At 38.6% G+C, this 20403-nt stretch overlaps 1 protein-coding gene across 1 annotated transcript in view; it reads left to right on the top strand.

Annotated features, from left to right (window-relative positions):
• LOC139741900 (protein unc-13 homolog B-like) overlaps positions 1-20403 on the top strand; it is a 187627-nt gene that overhangs the window by 85472 nt on the left and 81752 nt on the right. Inside the window, exon 4 of the mRNA XM_071652473.1 lies at positions 6344-6376. Within this exon, the coding sequence (XP_071508574.1) occupies positions 6344-6376 (33 nt within the window). The remainder of the gene's footprint in view (positions 1-6343; positions 6377-20403) is intronic.

The raw sequence follows: 20403 nt of genomic DNA, 5'->3' as shown, positions 1-20403 counted from the left end.
ACAAAGAAATCTTTCCATTGTTGTTTTGTTTGAATCTAGCCACAGACATGTTCTTGTATCCTCCATTGAATCAAATATTTTTCCCCTCTATATTTGATGGGGTTCAAAGACTAGTGGGGGGGGCCTTTCATATCTACAGAAGATAATAAGAAATCTTTCCATTGTTGGTTGGTTGGTTTGTTTGAATCCAGCCACAGACATGTGGTATTATTTTATCCACCATTGAATGAGATATTTTTCCCCTATAGTTGATGGGGTTTAAGGGAGGGGGGGGGGGGGGGGCAATTCATATCAACAGAAGATGTCAAAGAAATCTTTGTACTTGTTGTTTTGTTTGAATCAAGCCACAGCTATTTGGTCAAAGCCTTTGTGTTAGTGATGGATACAGCATAGAAGAGGACAATGTTCCACATCCCAAGTCATATTTCAATTTGGCATTGATGCTATTCATGTGTCTGTTCAGTCCATATAAGTTTAAAGGGGAATGCAGATTTTGGGTTTGCTTCTTTTTTTTTGTAATGTTGGGCTAATCTCGTTAAAGGGATATCTGAGCTGCAATTGTTTGCGAGTGTAGTGAATTCTAGGAATTTGCTACGTTTGCAGACATTCACCGCTCAGAGAGATACCCCCTTTATGTTTCATGCAGACCTTTGGTAGTACTTGCTCTTAGCTCCTGTAGCCTTCTATGAGCATTCCTTGCTGCAACAGGTACTCAGAGAAAGGCTCAAAGTTGCATTAGTCTAATTGAAATTCACTACTTCAAGCAAACAAGCAAAAAGAATCACTGCAGAGTCTGAGAAATGTCAAATCAGTAACTCTTTAATTCTGCAAAGATGAGTGATTCTAAAATCTTTTCTTGTTGCCTCATTGCCTTCCAGATGTTGAAATTCCCCTTACAATTGATACATGATGTATGTGGTAAATTGCACAGAGAACACATTTTTATTACTTTTCAGGAGATTAATATACAGAGGAATGAAAGATATACACAGTTTGTACTTGTACATGTCATGATCAGAACTTTCAAGCTGTTGTATTTTAACTTCTTAATTCAGTTTAAAGTAAAGTGAATAAATATTTTGGAATGCTTCCAGAGGAATAGAAGTGTCTCAGCATGTAAAGTAGGAAAGCCTTATTTTCGCTTTCACAATCATTAAGACTAGTGAACAACAAATTCGTGGACAGAGGTGTCTGTAAAGTATGTCACCAGAAACGAAGCTTCTTCTTTTTCTTTTTTTTCTTTTTTTTTGGGGGGGGGGGGGGGGAGGGGTTACATATGTCTCCACAAATATGTGCTTCCTCCTTGACAGCAATGATATTCATTTGGCTTTTTGTGTTTTTTGTTTTTGTGTCTGTCGATTGATCTCTACATAATCCAATAACTGAGTATTAGCATACCATTGTTGTTGAAGAAATTTTGCTTTGATGTTTAAACTGAAGCATATATATCACAAAACCAAGAACATTGCTCTTTTTTCCTAAGAAGGACATATTCAGTAAAATCAGAAAAACTTCGTGGTTGATTTTCAAAAGAGAACAAAGGGATATCTTCTGAGCAACATAGTACACAAACTAAGATTCCAATTCGAGAAAATGAAAGAGAATACAATTGAAGCATTTAAGATTAATATGTACTACAATTGACTTAATGTCTATAAAGAAAATTGGATTTGGCTTAATTTTTTTTCTTTCAGAGATAAGAATATAAATTTTTAAAGCTGAAAATATGTTTTTGTCAAAAATTTGATTTTGCATGCTTAGTTTGAAGGACATTCCTAGTTTTGGGGTAAATTACATGTACAAAACATTTATTTTTTTTTTTTGGGGGGGGGGGGACCATCCATAAAGATATTATCATATTTCCCACTCCTGATGATCTGCAGAAATTGACAGCCCTAACACCTTATGCACAAATTATGCTGAATGGCTTGCCATTATTTTTGCCATATATGGAATAGAATATACTGTATGATTATCTGATAAACAATGTAATGACAGTAGACTTTGCCTCAATATTTATGACGACCTACTGAACAGCTTAAGGTCACTTTTAAGAGTGGTCTACCCGTGGTCATTGAACCTTGGTCAGGAAGATTGGTGCTTTTCAATTAATATATTTTCATCAATCCTGTCCAGTGATGGATGAAGAGAGATGAAAAAATGTGGGAGGGAGATACTATCAAGATTCATTCCAGAGGAATGCTCTGTATAAGCATAAATCCTTGCCCTGCCCCTTCTCCCATTCTTAGTATTAGTGTTCAAAGTCTTAACAAGCCAGAAATGATATGATCTAATTTTCTCATTTTTGCACCCTCCTTATATACTCTATCCCAAATGCACTCATCTTAACCCATTCAGGACCAGCTGATCTTGATATAGCCCGCATAGACGCCATAGACACATGCCCTAGTACATGTGTACTCTGCACGAGTCTTCAATGGGTTAACTGTGTAGTTCTAAATGGATGAGAGTGATTGGGGAAGGAGGGATATCGTATCTTTACCCTCTTCTATCCTTCTCATTCATTGTTTCTTGATCTGCAAAGCTGTCCAGTCTAGGAGGAATTAACCTCATTTGGTGTCAATCAGCTCCCTCACTTGGAGCTATTGTTGCACACCCTCCCCCCCCCCCAAAAAAAAAGGGAAGAAAAAAAAACAACACCTGAGTAGAATAAACTGTGGGCATCCTCCAGGATGGTCCGTTTAGTGCCGCCCCCGCTTGCCCCCTACGGTGTGGATTTATGCAAAGTGAGCATCGTCTCCTTCCTTGATTTCCTGAAATTGCAATGCTGCATGCTCTTCCTCTCCCCTTCCCTATTCCCCCCCCCCCCTGTCTGATCTCATCTCGACAGAATCTGGTGTTAACAGTTCTAGATCCCCACTCTCCCATTGCCACGGCAACTACCTTGACCCCACCCCCTGAATTGACCCTGCATTAGTGCCCATTAGTCCATTAATTAGTTCAGCTTGCACTCTCCCCTTTGTAATCCGTTTCTACTTTGTTGTTGCTGATTGCTCTTCTGCTCACTGAGAGTATACATCATCTTCTCTTCTTTTTTTTTTCCTCCGTGGCAACAGCATCCATCGGTAGACTCATCCCCAATCTCCACGAGATGAATATTCATCAATGAATCAATCCGGCTCATCATTAAGTCATTGCGCCCTTTGTGGATGTGTTGACCGTATGGCAGTAGAACTCCCCATTTTCCAAAGTATCGGCGCCCTTCCTTTAATTCCTCCACCGGCCGAAGATTATTCCTTCGGGGGGGAAAAATGGCTACTCCATCCCCTTCTTGCTCCTCTGCCTTCCAATTGAATCCTAATCCATGTTGGTTCACATATGCAGAGTGCCTGCTCTCCTCTTGGCGCAAGTCAAGGACGGAGATATAAAGAGCCGTGTGCTGACTGATTATGCTTGACAGCGAGACGGAATGCGGGATATTTCCCCATGATTGCAATTTGGAGACAGCTAACTATCTTGCTCCTTAAGGTGCGGCTCCAACGGAAGAAAATTCTCCTCGTAGGGCTTGTCGGAGGAATGTCGCAATTAGATGTGAACATGGCAATGATTTTCTCCTTTTTTTTTCTTCTATCCACCCCGAAAAACACATTTTCACTTTATCGCTATCTTTTCTTAATTCACTGGTAAATGTTTCTGCAAATTTGATGCATTTGATTGCTGTGGTATTTTGTGATGCTCTGAGACGCTCTATGACATATCTGAGATAAAAGACACAGCCATAAAGTATACTGTTTGAAGGGTCGTGATCAGTACTGAAAACATTTTGCCAGATTCTTGATATATCTATTTGCTCGATTCGTCAGGAATGTCTCTGATAGTGTCTACCAATGTGTAATGATTACCAGTGATTGCACTTGCAGATATGGCTATTACTGCTGTGGGCAGTACAGTGTATATGAATTTTTTGTGATAGCAACTTTTGGTCTCGTAGGAATCTATTACAGGGTTTGCCATCTCTGACCCCTCTCCCCTTCTACGCCCCCCCCCCCCAAAAAAAAAGAAAGAAATGGTAAATTACTGTGTCCTGTGAAGAACAATGCTAGAACCATGCAACTGATTGACAAATTGCCCTACATCAATGTTCATGAATTTGAAATGCTAGAACCAGTCACATGACCAATGAAATAGACAAGACAAGTTGATTTCACAGGAGAGCAGGCAATATTCTTGCAAGAACAGTAGGAAAATGTTCTTCTTTCCAGGCCATCAGCATTCACTATACTGGCAGATGTGCTATACTTAGAGATTAAACCATAAAGGCATTTTATTGTTTAACACCCCATTTTTACAGGGCATATAGAGCACTCCAGGAAGGCTCCTAAACCCCTCTCAGCTCTGTATGAACAGACAATCTGGACCTGGAGCGCTCTAAAGTTATACCCCTCGCGAGGCTAGGCTCAGGAGTGCTCCAGAAGCACCCTAAACTCTGTATAAATGGTCACCAGCATTTACATGTAGGACGCTCTGGAAGAGGTATTCATCATAGGGTGTGCATACAGTTTACGTGTTACAAGTTCCCGCACACCCGGAGGTCACTATGACAGTTATGCCCCTCTCAGCCACTTTGCATGTGGGCTTGGCGAGCAGTGACTCTCTGTATGAACAAACATGGAGGGGCATAAAGTCACAGCACTTCAGGAGTGCTCCTGGGCCCACCTGTGTGTATTAATGGGGTATAAGTTAGCTGCAACACGGTTTATAGTTTAGGATTTCTGGGTGTTGAAGGATGTATACCAGCAGAATCTGTGACCTTGTTTGACCTTTAGCATGTGAGCCAATCACAAAAATGTATTTTGTGATAACCCTCTAGTGGCTGATTAAGTACAGTCCGATACACTCATGCCAATTATCCACATCATGGATGCAATAGGATGCTGCCTCAATAATATGTGTCCAAAAAAAAGCTTTAGACAGTGAGAACAATTGGTCCAATGTTAACAAGAACCATATAGTACCCTTGTGCTCACTTGAATGGTATCTTTACGGTGATGTTTCAGAGCTAATTCTTTCCACTCTCTTTTTTCAAATTCAAAGTTGGATCACATTTGTTTGCGAACCTTTACTGAAATAAAACTGCTGCATTTGCAATATCTTGAGATACTTTTCTCAAGATTCCCTCATTTTTACTAAGAGACATTGCATAAGTCAGGAATGCTCCTGGGCCCACCTGTGTGTATTAATGGGGTATAAGTTAACTGCAACACGGTTTATAGTTTAGGATTTCTGGGTGTTGAAGGACATATACCAGCGGAATCTGTGACCTTGTTTGACCTTTAGCATGTGAGCCAATCACAAAAATGGATTTTGTGATAACCCTCTAGTGGCTGATTAAGTACAGTCAGATACACTCCTCCAAATTATCCACATCATGGATGCAATGGGATGCTGCCTCAATAATATGTGTCCAAAAAAAAAAGCTTTAGACAGTGAGAACAATTGGTCCAATGTTAACAAGAACCATATAGTACCCTTGTGCTCACTTGAATGGTATCTTTACGGTGATGTTTCAGAGCTAATTCTTTCCACTCTCTTTTTTCAAATTCAAAGTTGGATCACATTTGTTTGCGAACCTTTACTGAAATAAAACTGCTGCATTTGCAATATCTTGAGATACTTTTCTCAAGATTCCCTCATTTTTACTAAGAGACATTGCATTGCACTCACAACATTCCAATTTCAACCATTTTTTATAGGTCAGTCACATAGTACAAACATAATGATTTAAGTTTATGTTGATATATATTGGTTAAACATAGGAGCATGTGGACAAGGTATTAACAACTATATCTGCATTACATTCACAGAACTACACTCAATGAACTGATTTTTATTCTGATTTTTGATGTTATAATGGCATTAAAAGCCATCATTGGCATCTCAATTTCTGTTGTGTTTGCGCAGTATAACATTGTTGCGGATGTCTTTTCTATGTTCTTATGCGTGTATGTGAAAATCTAGTTTGCAGTGATTCAGAAATGAGTGTGCCGTATGAGGGGAAAAAAAAGAAATTTGATTTGCATTATTCTGGCATTTGATGTGATATGAGTATTCTTGAGTCACTACTGCAAATTCCATCTATGATTATGAGTGTGACAGTATCTACAGCAGTTATGTTGCAACTTTTCTTACTGATGTTATCATTTGCAACGCATTCCCACTACAATTACTATTACCAAACGAGAGGAAATCAATCCAAGTTGCCGTCCTTCATTTATTTCTCTCTCTCTTCCCCATTTTGTTTGTAATTTCGTTTTGTTTTCGTTTTTATCTCCCGTGCCACCACAACCGCCAAAAAAAAAAAAAACTACCAAAACCGAAACAGCATCAGCTTCCAAATCTAGAGCACCGTTGCAAGGTAGAATCCATGTCACCATGAGCTCTTTTCTTCTCATTTTACTCTTTGTCTTCCACCATGAAAACTCAATATTTAACCACCATGTATTAATCACATAGTATACCCCTTCCTCTCTGATAATGTGTCTTGTGTGAAGTAGTTTTTGATACTTCTCAACTTCAACTAACCAAACAGCTCTGCTTACAATATCTGGGATTTATATTCTGAGAAACTGTGTAGTTTGTTTTGCAGTGAATGCTCGCACAGTTTACAACAGTTGCATCAATAGTTGAGAAGAATAAACTGAATAAACCCTAACCACTCGAAGATCTGTGAATTGTTGAATTGGCATGCATAGATATTTAATAAGGATTTGATAGAGAATTGGGAGGACGAGGTTCTCTCGACGTGAAAAATGCAGTCACAAATTGCATTTCCCATGACAGATTTGTTTGCTGCTGATAGATAACCCGGTTCAAATTTGCCCAAACTTTTAATGCTGTTGTCATGAAACTGTAGTTTCCTCCCACGTTCCATAACTTGCTTAGATAACTTTCACCGACATAAAATCACAGAAAACATTCTAGATTCATCGAGTACACACCGTGAGGTGTCACCACAAAAAAAATAAATAAATAAATAAATGAAGAAACAAAAATTAATAGAGAAACTGTTATGCTTTGGTTGCTTTGGGAGACACGGCATACCTTTGATGCTTCCATTGGACAGAAGTACAATTAACTAATCTTAGCAAATGTCTTGATTTGGCACAAAATCTGAAAATGTAGATCATGATAGCAGCTTTTAGAACTTTCATTTTCTCCACTCAGCCTTGTAGTCACTCTTGTCTGCGCGAAGTCGTATCTATTCATTTTTTTTTTCTGTTTCAAAGACATATATCTGAATGTACCACTTACTAACACTTTCATTATGTGTGTCAAATAATTCTAGTTTGTCTAACAAAATGCCTGTCATGCTGTCTTATTTTGAGTCCAATCTTATATCAAAGTGTTTTCCCCCATTTTTATCATTATCATTTAACCTGTGTCATTTGAATGAGAACAAAATTGTTTATCCGCATATCATTTTCTGCCTATAGGTAACTTGTAGGCCTAATGCATGTCAAAAACCCTGAGAGTTTGGAATTAGATAGAGCGTTTACAATCATCAAAGCTTTGTGAATTACAGATCACTATAGTGAAATAGTCCAGTACAAGTGTATTAATATGTTTTCCTTATTCATTGACTCTCTCTCCCTCTCTCTCTGTCACTCTCTCTCTCTCGTAGTTTTCCTTTCCCATAGATTTCATCAATCTATAGTTCAGTCCATAAAACATTAATTGAAGAGTTTCGATGCAAAACAGATAAATGCCATTTTCAATTTTTTATTTTAAGATAAGGTCATAATCAAATAGAGAGAAATTAAATCTTTGTAATGATACTGCACTCATTACATAACAAGAAATATTTCTAAAGATATCAAAATTATCTGATATATTTTAAATTATTTTCTTTGTTTTTTAGCATCTTCAATCTCAAATTTCTCAAGTTAAAAAAAAAAATCATACATCAGTTTTTGTATCTAAACTCTTCAGTCCTTTTGCTTATTTAGTGTTGTATGTAATGGATCCTCTCGGTAACTAGATATTTACTGTTGATTGCTTCAGGCCTTGTACTGAATGCCTTCAAGTATAACTTCACGTGCTGAAAACTAACTTGAGCATTCTAAGTGTTAGATAAACACTTGGAGTGGGTACTGTTGAGGTGATAATGAGCTGTGTTAGTGCATGCTACAATAATGTGAGACATTGTTGGGTCTAGTTTGTCTACATAATCATGTTGCATTTATCATTTCTTGAAGACACTATGTTTATCAATATCTCTTTTGTTTTGTGATACAATTACGTAACTAACACCGATGCCACCTGACAGTGTATTGTGATGTGTCACTCATACTCGTGTGTGTGTGGATTATATATTAACAGTTAAGACTAATGTGGATATCTGTAACCATGCCATTCATTTCCTAGAACATGTTATCTAGCATCGTAGAATGCAGAACATCACCCTTTATCTACTAGTATCTAGAATGTACTCACACATGGTAGCCTTATTTATATAGTCAGGTAAATTCTCGCTATCGCCAATGACGTAAAAAGTACCCGGATGTGGCTTTTTTGTCAAGATTTAGTGCACTTGGTAGCAAGGGCACTTCCGGCACGGGGCATAATTTTCACAACGCTAGCGTGCGCGTACGTGTACCTTACCTATAGCGCCGCGCCAACCACGGGTACTAGTACAGTAGGCCGCTGTACCGCCCGAGCCAGCGAGTGGTCAGGCCTGTCATACTCGTACACTGTAGTCCCCGCCGGTGGCCGGGCGGCCTTGCATTATAGCATGCACCACCACTACTGCACGCAGCGCATAAGCTAACACATACCGGTACAGCGTATTGCTTGATCATGCGATCGATGTGCACATCACAGATCAGTCATCTCTGCATACGCTGAAAATATGCTGAAAAATATTCACCCACCTGGATATACAGTATATCGTCATAGAATGCCCATCTTTTTAAAATTTGTTCTCTGTCAAAATGTCGCGAACACAATCGAGAACGAACAGTGATCTCGAATTTATCCTGTCTCCGAAGCAACTTCTTCCAAGTAAGTACGTACAATGTACGTATGTAGGCACTAGGCCTACTACCTAGTGCTACTACCACTACTAGTAAGTCGCGCGTGCACGTACTGCGCTGTGGAGTCACCCGCAAACTTCACCCACGCGGCCACGTCACGTCTCGCATGCAGGTAAGGGTCCTATTTCTGCAGATTTTTTTCATTTATTGTCGTGCGAACAACACATGGCAGCTTCGCAGCAACAACCAATAGTCGTATTAACAGCAATTTCTTAAGAATGGAGAAATTCCAAATCATATTAAAGCTGTAATGCAAGTCGAGAAAACCGGAAGTACACGTAGAATACAGTCGGTTGTGTGTGTAAATAGCATTATTCACGTATCACGCGTGTACGAACGGAAGTGACTTTGCTACCAGACTATCCCATAATGCACCGTAAATGACGCTTAAATCAACATCCGGGTACTTTTTACGTCATTGGCGATAGCGAGAATTGATCTCACCATTTTGACATTATACCTGACAACACTTTAAGTAAATGGGTTCGTTCACACACACACACACAAACACACAAACCACTCAGGATTCATAATGGGACCAGTGTGAATGCAGTCTTACAATTGATTTCCATTACTACTGAGATGACGATAGAATTCTGTCACAATGCATTTGTAACAAGAATGCATCCCGTGTGGATAGGCCCCAAATTTTGCCTGGGCTAGCTTTCAGTACGTCCACACCTGTCAGAGTCAGTAGCAAATACCCTTTAGTTAGGACTCCTTACCTTAAGTATAGAATGTGTGTATTGCCTCTGATTGAGTATAGCATATTCACAATTAAGTTTTGTTATTTTTTTTTCTCCATATGTAAGAATGCTGTCATTCTCTGTGTTTGCAGAATTGATCATATTAACAGTCTGTGTTATGTGGTCAGAACTGTGTTTATGTTTATAAGTAACATTACTATGATAGCTTGTTTGCATTTTTGTGTGTGTTCTTTCATGTCCCTTAATTTGCATGAATGCAATGACTTTAAGGTCTTATGTCTATAGCCAAACCACCCACCTAAAAGGTGAATGCATGCTCAACATAGAGTCTTCCTAACTGCCTAAACATCAGGCGGCCCCTGTGTATTGGATCATGTGTATCAAAAGTGCTTGTATGTGTTTCTTATCGAGACCAGCATGACAAAATATACGGCCTACAGCTTCTTTTAGGAACCAGTTGGATGTTCTAATGAGTTCTTGCCTGGTTCGACATGGCCGAAAATTCTAGCCAGTGATGAGATCCCCGATGAAAAGTAAAATTTGTTCAGAAGAATTTTTGACTGCAGATCAGAGTACAAAAATTTGTGCGTCTCTTGAGCAGCAAAGTGAGTGATTCACTGTACTGAAAAAAAAAGGAAGTAAATCATTCTCTTCTGTGTCGAAAGAGTGGACGTATTATGTATTCATAATTCTAACTTATCCTCACAACACATGGTAATCTCATTTTTCACTTTTTCAAATCAATTTTATCTTTTGATGCGTTTTTTAATCAGTTTATTTTTGCATTAAACTAATACCGATTACTCTCTAAAAAAAAAAATTGAGTGAAAATTTTCACTCTTGAAGCAGCAAATACAAAAAAGAGTGATTTTGGAGTGAAATTGGAGTGAATTTTGAGTGAAAATGCTAATTTTCACTCATTTTGGAGTGACCTCAGGGATCACTCAAAGATTTTGGAGTGATCCCTGAGGTCACTCTAAAACACGTGAATATGACCATTTTCATTCAAAATTCACTCCAATTTCACTCTAAAGTCACTCTTTTTTGTATGCACTCCTTCAAGAGTGAATATTTATACCCCGCCAAACGAAGTTTGAAGGGGGTATATAGGAATCAGCGGACGGTCGGTCGGGCGGTCGGGCGGTCGGGCGGTCGGGCGGTCGGTCCGTTGCAAATCTTGCGTCGCGAACTACTTCCTCAGTTTTCAACCGATTCCCATAAAACTTGGCACAGATGTGTGCCTTGGGTTGTAGATGTGCAAGACGTATTTTTTGACAGTACCCAAAAGTACGTTGCCATGGTAACGGCATATTATGGGCAAAAATGGGTACAAATCTTGCGTCGCGAACTCCTCCCACAGTTTTTGATCAATTTTTATGAAATTAGGTACAGATGTTCATCTGAATATGTTAATGTGCAAGACACATATTTCCGCAGTGGCAAAAAGTGCATTGCCATGGTAACGGCATGTTATTGGTAAAATATAGGGCAAAATGCTTCATGGCAAAACTGCTTCATCAGTGTTCTTCCAATTCTCATGGAATTCATATTGAATGTTTGTCTTAGGATATAGGTCAGCATGACACATTTCTTGACAGTGACAAAAAGTATGTTGCCATGGTAACAGCTCACATATTATGAGCCAAAATGATGGAAAATTTTGTGTTGCAAACTACTTCCTCAGTTTTTGCCCAATTTCCATGAAATTTGGTACAGATGTGTGCCTTTGGTTATAGATGTGCAAGACGCATTTTTCGACAGTACCCAAAAGTACGTTGCCATGGTAACGGCATATTAATGGCAGAAGATCAAGGAAAGATCTTGCGGATTTAACTACTTCCTCAGTTTTTTGACCAAAGCTTATGAAATGTTGTTTGGCGGGGGTATAACCAGTTCCTGTAGCGACATTTCTAGTTTCACTAGATTTTTTTTAGAGAGTATATTTTTTGTGGGGGATGTGTATTTTCATTTTTTTTAAAATCATTTTCTGTAATTTTTGTCATGCAGCTGAGCAATGAAAGAATTGTGACATTGCGATATCTATTTGTATTTACAGTTATAAGAAATATATGTAGCTCTTCTTTGCACTTATGTGAAACTTTTAAATTCTGCAATTTTTTTTCCCATCAAAACTACCTATTCTATTCTATTTTGCCTCTGTCTACCAAAGTCAAGTTGTACAAGAAGTGGTATTGCTCATCAGTGATGTGTCTCTTACCATGTCTAGTCTTGTACATGCTCTTGTTGAATCTTAGCGTGATTGGATGTCTCATTTTTTCAAAAGGTCAAGTTTTAGGGTTTATTTTTGTTTTGGAGATCAAACAACGCACAGCGTAAAAGCAGACGGGAAGAGATGAGAGCGCCGTCCCCGTGAATTTGCGGCAGGAGAATACTGACAGCTTGTTAGTGGATATGTTGCAATTTGTCATAAACATGTCACCGCTATTATACAGCCCAGCATAAACATACTCAGCCAATGAGGGCAGCAGATATAAAAGAATGTCAAGCAGTGAAATGTCACGCACCTCATTGGAGGAAAACTCACATTGAGTGCCTGTATAATGTTGGTGTGTATATTTTCATATTTTCCCAGTAAACTTGTGTTTTCTGGTCTTAATTATCTCAGGGACTTCCCCTTTCATTGTTATTGGCCACTTTCACCTGTATCATGTGGATTTCTGTAATGCACATTTAATCAAGTCTGTATCTACACTGGTAGTTCTTTATATGCAAGTGGGTTTGCTCAAAAATTGATGGATATGATTCTATTCGCCTTTGAAATATCAACTCGATCAAAATGCTATGCATAGAATATGCTTCCATCATGCTCATGAAGGATGTTTTATGTTTCTAGTAATTGTGATTTTGATATCGTAATGTGGAATAGGCATAAGATTGAAAAACTGTGTGTATAAGGTGTGAATATATGCATGTATAAATGAATATATACATCATATATATATATATATATATATATACATATATCTACATTTATATGTGAGTGTGTGTGTATGTGTGTTAAGATTGTCTCTTACCATATATATATATATATATATATATATATATATAAACAATGTAAAGTATGCAGTACTTTTTGACAGAATATTGCAATCTTTTTGGTGAAACAATTTTGCCTCTTGCAGACCATAACTTCCCGTTTCCTTCCATAGTTTCTGTGGCATCCTGTTGATGAGGCTGCCCTTTTGCTGTCTGATAAAAAATTCAGGTATAGAAAGAGAAGAGAGAGAGATAGAGAGGGAGAGAGAGAGAGTGAGTATCATAGAAGAAGAGATAAAAAGATGAGAGAGAAAAAGCCAAGAGACAAAGATATAGATAGAAAGCTGTGGAAAGAGACAAGAGTATTGAGAGTGATTGGATGTGTAAAAGTGAGTGTCTGGTATGATTTATAGCCTTCATCCTTCTTCCCTCATGCCTATTTCCAGCGTGACACTTAATTAAGGGATCTGGTTTGTCCTTTCTGTCAAACCCCAGTGGATACATTCCAATTGGCAGATGGACTTTTGCGGCGCACTCATTGGTATAAATATGTCGCAGGGGGTTGTTCACCATGTGACAGTCGAGATTGTAAGAGCAAAATGAACCCCTTCCCTCTCAAAAAAAAAACAAACACACACACAAAAGATGACAGAAATGAAAACAAATCAGAATAAAACATGAATAAATAAACAGTCCCCATACATGCCTGGATGTCTAGGTTTTCCCTCCCCCCCCCCTCCCCCCACCCCATTCATTTCCCCATTCCCTTTCATGATCACCTCCTAGACAGGAAATTACATCCCATAGAAAAGAGCGTGAAGCGAAACATAGCCACTTATATTCTACACCTATTGTCCTCCTCCCCCTCCCCCTCCCCAACCATCTCTTTTCCACGAACTGACAACGAATGTGTGTGCCCAAGCGTGTGTGTCTGATAAAGCGACTTTAGTCGCAGCAAATGGAAATAGAGTGACATCTTAAAGAGAGAATCTGGTCGATTTTCCAAGATGATGTCTGGATATTGAGACGTTAAAAGTGAACTAGAATGGAAGAAGTTTTATTGTCCCCGCCGAACGAGTTCGAGCAGGGGACTATGAAACGGGCTCCGTACGTGTGTGTGTCCGTGTGTGCTAACGAGAGTATGCTTGTGTGGCTAGGAGAACAATAGTGCACAATAGATGGCCTTTATTCCGTCAGGCTTGTGTGGCTAAAATTTTTGCTTGTGTGTCTATTTTAACAAAAGGGAGAACAAAGGGGTAGACACACAAGTATATCACCGTAAGGTCGTCCGTCCGTCCGTCCGTCCGTCCGTCGTAGCGTCCGTGTGTCCGTGTGTGCGTCCGTGTGTGCGTCCGTGTGTGATCAAAATCTTCAATTTGCTACTTCTCTGTCATTTATGAGCCAATTTTGATTGTTTGCTTTATATGATAGCACTACATGGGAGCTTTGAAACTTCTACACAGAATTTCAGTCGTGACCTTAGACCTTGACCTTTGACCTATATTGTACATTTTGCTACAAAATGCTACTCCTTCGCCATTTCTAACCCGATTTCGATTCCGTTTGCTTTATGTGATGGCACTAGGTGAGGGCTTCAAAACTTCTACACAGAATTTTGACCTTTGACTTCTTTGACCTTTGACCTTGATTTTTGACCTGTATTGTACATTTTGCTACAAAATGCTACTCCTTCGCCATTTCTAACCCGATTTCGATTCCGTTTGCTTTATGTGATGGCACTAGGTGAGGGCTTCAAAACTTCTACACAGAATTTTGACCTTTGACTTCTTTGACCTTTGACCTTGATTTTTGACCTGTATTGTACATTTTGCTACAAAATGCTACTCCTTCGCCATTTCTAACCCAATTTCGATTCCGTTTGCTTTATGTGATGGCACTAGGTGAGGGCTTCAAAATTTCTACACAGAATTTTGACCTTTGACTTCTTTGATCTTTGACCTTGATTTTTTGACCTATATTGTACATTTTGCTACAAAATGCTACTCCGCCATTTCTAACCTGATTTCGATTCCGTTTGCTTTATGTGATGGCACTAGGTGAGGGCTTCCAAACTTCTACACAGAATTTTGACCTTTGACTTCTTTGACCTTTGACCTTGATTTTTGACCTGTATTGTTCATTTTGCTCCAAAATGCTACTCCTTCGCCATTTCTAACCCGATTTCACTTCCGTTTGCTTTATGTGATGGCACTAGGTGAGGGCTTCAAAACTTCTACACAGAATTTTGACCTTTGACTTCTTTGACCTCTGACCTTGATTTTTGACCTATATTGTACATTGGTTACAAAATGCTACTCCTTCGCCATTTCTAACCCGATTTCGATTCTGTTTCCTTTATGTGATGGCACTAGGTGAGGGCTTCAAAACTTCTACACAGAATTTTGACCTTTGACTTCTTTGACCTTTGACCTTGATTTTTTACCTATATTGTACATTTTGCTACTAAATGCTACTTCCGGCGGGGACATATATTACGCACCGCGTAATTTCTACTTTTCCTTGTTAGAATTGGACATAGGACAGAGAAGAGCATGAAAGTTCTGAAATTATGAACGTTTCATATTCATCACCACATATGCAAATGATGACAACACCTCCCAAGTCTCATGATGGTTTGTACCACATAGTATAAATCAGTTTTATTTGTTTTTTTAGCAACAACAACCCCCTCAATTCTAGTTTTGCTAAGTTACAATGACTCTTCAGTGATCCGAAGCAAAAGATACCACTTCAGGATTTTTTCCCCTCTCATTTCCAAGTCAGAAAATCACAAACATTTATGTGCAAATAATGAAGGCCCTTTGAAGTCTTGTTACACCATGATGGTATCACATCAAGTAATTTCATGTGTGATTGCAACCAATATCACTGCTGCCAAAGCTCAAACTCTTTAATTTCCGCCTCTGAGACGACATAACAACATTGGTTATTAAGTGTAAAAATATTGTTGATATCAAATTGGTTAAGAGCAAAATTAACTTTGGTGTGTGGGTGTAATTTTGGTGTCTAGCATGTTCTAGATTTTTTTTTTTCACAACATGAGACAAATGAGCCAAGTTGCATACCCTTAAATTAAGCACTGAAGGCAAAAAAAAAAAAGAGAAAGAGATTGAAAACAGAAATCAAATTTCCACGCGGCACCTTTCACTTTCTTATGACTCCCTTTTGAGGCAATTTCCTCCTAAAATGTATCATACCTGCCTGATTTGATCGCCTCCTCAAGAGTTATGGAGTTAATGTTATGGAAATGTTGCAAGGCCCAATGCACAGACTGAGGGGGAACATCAAGGTGTTACATTTGTATCTTTCTCTCAGTAATATGATAGAGCTTGCTTTGTGCAAGAGTGGTACATTCTTAGTTGAAATGAAAAGCTTTCAAACCACTGCATTCGGGAAATGATAATCTGATTAATGTGGACAATTACATAAATTGCCCGTGGATGAATTCTTCTTCAGTTTGTCACATCATAGGAGGAAATATCCTATTTCTACATCATTTCTTGTCAAAAAGAAAAAAAAAAATTGCTTCTGATCTACGTATCTAGGCAATGCTGTTAGTTTCTTCGTACAGACTGTAGAAGATTAGAAAAACTATACCACTGAGATGTTTCATAATGTTATGGAGATTGTGAGAATTATCACCAAAGTGTGAGAGGGATTTTTGGGTACAATGTAGATAGATTACATTTGGTATTGACAGAGATTGCTTGTGTGCAGAGCCCAAATAGTGATAGATGTTGTGTAGAACTATGAAATCACTTTTAGAGAGAGCAGATGGACTGATAGTTTTTAGATAATGGAGTTTAAAGAAAAAGGTTCATAAATGCATGCCTCTTTCATTTTGGGGTGTTCATTTTATAGGATATAACAGTCGTGTACATCAGTTTGCCATAGCAAGACAATATCACCCCACACCTTTACTTGCCAAGAAGACAGTCCTGGAATATTTCTGACAGTGATTAATTGAATGGTTCTGGTGTGTGAGTCTAGAAGACTCCTCTTGCCGTTGTGGGGTGGGCACTAGCCAAGGTTACGGTGCATAATATTAGGCATTGAAATTCTTGTTGTAGCCTGTACTGCTGTGAATGACGTCACGGAAGGCAAATATATTTTTCCCCCTCCTAAGGGACAGTGCGTAGTGGTTATGGAAAAAGTTGAAATCATAAAATTATTATAAATTTTTTAATGCAAAAGTGATCAAACAATTCCTAGACATACAATGTACAGAAATATTCACATCGGCTGAAGTTCATGTAGAGTTTGATTTCAGGGTAATACTTCATTCAAAAGAAACAAATAGATGATATTGTTAGACACTACAAAGCAAGCCAAAAAATTATATATCAGCATATGTTTTGTTGATGGTAAATGATATTGGCTTTGATGCAATTGGTGTGGAGTAGTTTGAATGACATGTTCCAAGGAAAAAATTAGAACAGTCATTGCTAGATCTAGTTGAATTTCAACTTTTGAACCCTTATTTCCATAAATATACCCACCAGAAACCCCAGTTTTCTTAATTTTGAAAAATTATAGGTCAAGATTAACCACAATGTTGTGTGCTGCAGTTGTCTTTTCCTGTTCAAGGCATTGAACGATAAGCAAATCTAACAAACTTCCATGTACCACTTTTTTGAGCTGGTGCATTCATCCTGTAGAATATATAGTCATTGATCAGTAGAAGGGGACACTTTTATAGAAGTGCCTTTTATAAAGTGTCCAACATAGTGGTAGAAACGCAGTGCCGTTGCCGCGGATAATTTCTCTTTAGGGATATCCACAGTATCTGCTGATGAAGCAGTCACCATGGCATCGGGCGATAAATAGTATTACGAGGGCAGTGTCGATCATGTTGAATAAGTTATAAGCGGTGAATTGTAGTCCCAACCCAGCTCACTTGTTCCTCAGTGGGAAAGATATGGACATAGATTGACACAAAATGACTAGCTTTGTGAGGTTTATAGGGTTGCAGTATAGGTCAGTCAGTAAGGAATCCATAGTAATCCATGATGTTCTAAACTGTGTACCAAATGACTCTTTCTAGTAGGTTGTTCCGATAGATTATGCTTACTTGGCCCTATTTTTAGTTCAACTCACATCTTTTGACAGTGTCCTATAGTGAGAAACAGAATTTCAAGTGAGATGTATGTGTTACAAGACAATTGAAGATATATCAGATATCTTGTCAATTTTGTATTTTTTTTCTCTTCGATTAAAAAGTGACAATAACAAGTCTGAGCTGAGTTACCAATGATTTAGTTCACAATTTGGTACAGTGCAGTTAGATGGAAGAGGGTATAATACTTTTCTACTGTATTACTAATAATTCCATCATCTGCTCTATTGATATTTCTATTCCGTTGCAATATGAATTGGTATATTTTATAGTCAGTACAGATTAGCTTGTTACTGAGGTCAGACAACTTGTCTCAAATCTAGTGTTACGCAAAGATTTTTTTTTTTGGCCATTGCTTGAAAAAGCAGCCCACACTGTAGCGGAATCATGGATTATTCAAATAGTCCGACGTAATCTAGTAAGTCCTAGAGACATCACTTGGAACGTATATATCGGCATATGTGCAAATTTTGTTCATTCTATCGTGTGAAAAAGAAGCAAAGAAAAAGAGTAAAGACAGAGCATTAATAGCTGTTTGGATCATTATGATGATGATTTTGTAGGTCATAATGTGCAGGGATGGATGGGGGGGGGGGGTGGAAATGATAAAATGGTGTTATTGCCATCCCATCGATGATGGCTCGTTTAGGAAAGGAGATTACTCCATGAATGAGAGCTCTTCAGCTGAAGGCGTAGTAGAGTTAAGTGCATTCGCTACATAGAGACCACCGGCGGCAGTTAGCCTTCGCTCAAGGCCGCCGAGATAAATGGAGTCACCTTCCAATCATGTCTCTCGGCAGCGCTCCAATCAGCCTGTATGTCGGGAGCAGCGTCCGAATGTTTGATTTGCCAAATTGCTACTGCTTTTTTAACTTCTCTTGCTATTACCGGAACATTGGTGTGGGGGGGGGGGGGGGGGGATGGGGGGGGGGGGGGTGGAGGGCAAATAGATTTGGGATCAAACAATCATTAGAGATGCCACTGATAGGGCGAGATGGTCGTAGTGTGCGTGGTGTGATGTACCAGCTAGAGTACAGTTACACTTTTATGTGCAGGAAAAAAAAAAGACTGACTGACTTAGTCTTTCTGACCTAGATCTTGTCATCCCATCATGTTCACATGTTCAGGAAAGTAAAGTCATACACTTGTTCACATTGTCTGTCGAGTGAATACTTTAGACACATCAATTTAGTCTACTTCAATATGCTAAGCATGTTGGCAGCTGTTAAAACAATTTCCAACTTGACAATTCATAATGTGGTCTCTTTAGTTCACATTTCACTTGGCCTGATTTGTGAAGAAATTTCAAGGTAGCACTGACCACATGGATTATTTTTGAACACTTTGACAAGCTCACGTGAACTAGTTTCTGCATTGCGACTTACAGCTGTGTACCACTCTATGTTGACCTTCATCATTTGCTCTGTGCATTGAACTAGATGTAGTGGATGGTGCTTGTAGTATGGACATTTATGATACTGATTAGACAGCTGCCAATAGAGGGCAGCATTAAAGAAATATAAGTAAAGCTGTGTCAACCACTGGGGTTTGTCTTCTGAATGTTGACAGAAATGAAATAGGATTTTTTTTTCTATTTTAAATTGTTTGAAATGTGTGTGTGTGTGTGTGTGTGTGTGTGTGTGTGTGTGTGTGTGTATTATGTTTGAGTGGCAGAATGAGTATTTGAGAGCTATTTGATACTAGGTAGACCAAAACTCATGCCCAAATTTACCCAGATGTGCAAAGATGTCTAGTGCAATGTGTCTGCCCAAATTTGTGATTGTTTGATATTGGATTGAGGAATAGTTACTTCAAACTTTAGGTGTGAGAAAAAAAAATGTGTCTTGTTATTGCCTTTTTCATTAACAGCAAATCAGAGTTTTATTTCACTAGTGTAGAACATAACTGCCATGGAAAAAGATTTAGGACTTGACAGAATTAGTATTTAGGAGCTGTATGACACCAGAGATTGAGTAAAGCCCATTCCCAAATTTGCCCAGATGTGCAAAGATGTTTAGTGGAATGTGTCTGTGATTGTTTGAATTTCATTTCATGTATTGGATTTAGGCATGGTTGAAGCGTGCTTGAGCTATGAGGAAAAAAAAAATGTATTTATGATTTACTTTTTTTCCTTTTTTTATCAACAGCAAATTAGAATTTGATACACAAGAGCAGAAACTAGCCATTGAGGAAGATTTCCAAACTGTTTCATTTCTCAAAAGTTGTTCCAGTTTTCACAGTTGTGCTGCAGAATTGACCTTTTACAAGTCGTAAGCGTAATAACCATCTATGCTAATCATTGGATAAAAACTCTGTGGGTGTTGCAAAATCTGAGCATTTAAGCAGGAGGAGCTAGGAGTGAAGGAGGGATTATGCTTCAGTGTTCAGATTTGCTATGGTTAGACAGTGTCTTTCACATCTGTGAGTTGGAGGACTCTAGGAGAGGATGACGCATCGTCATGGAAACGGGATTGAAGCCTCATATCTCATTAGTGGATGCCTTGCATGA

This window comes from Diadema antillarum, unplaced genomic scaffold (assembly GCF_040938485.1).
Source record: "Diadema antillarum isolate AM-2024a unplaced genomic scaffold, OU_Dant_1.0 seq00000962_RagTag, whole genome shotgun sequence".
NCBI lineage: Eukaryota > Metazoa > Echinodermata > Echinoidea > Diadematoida > Diadematidae > Diadema > Diadema antillarum.
The sequence above is the reverse complement of the archived record's forward strand: the minus strand, read 5'-3'. Positions and strand labels throughout refer to the sequence as shown.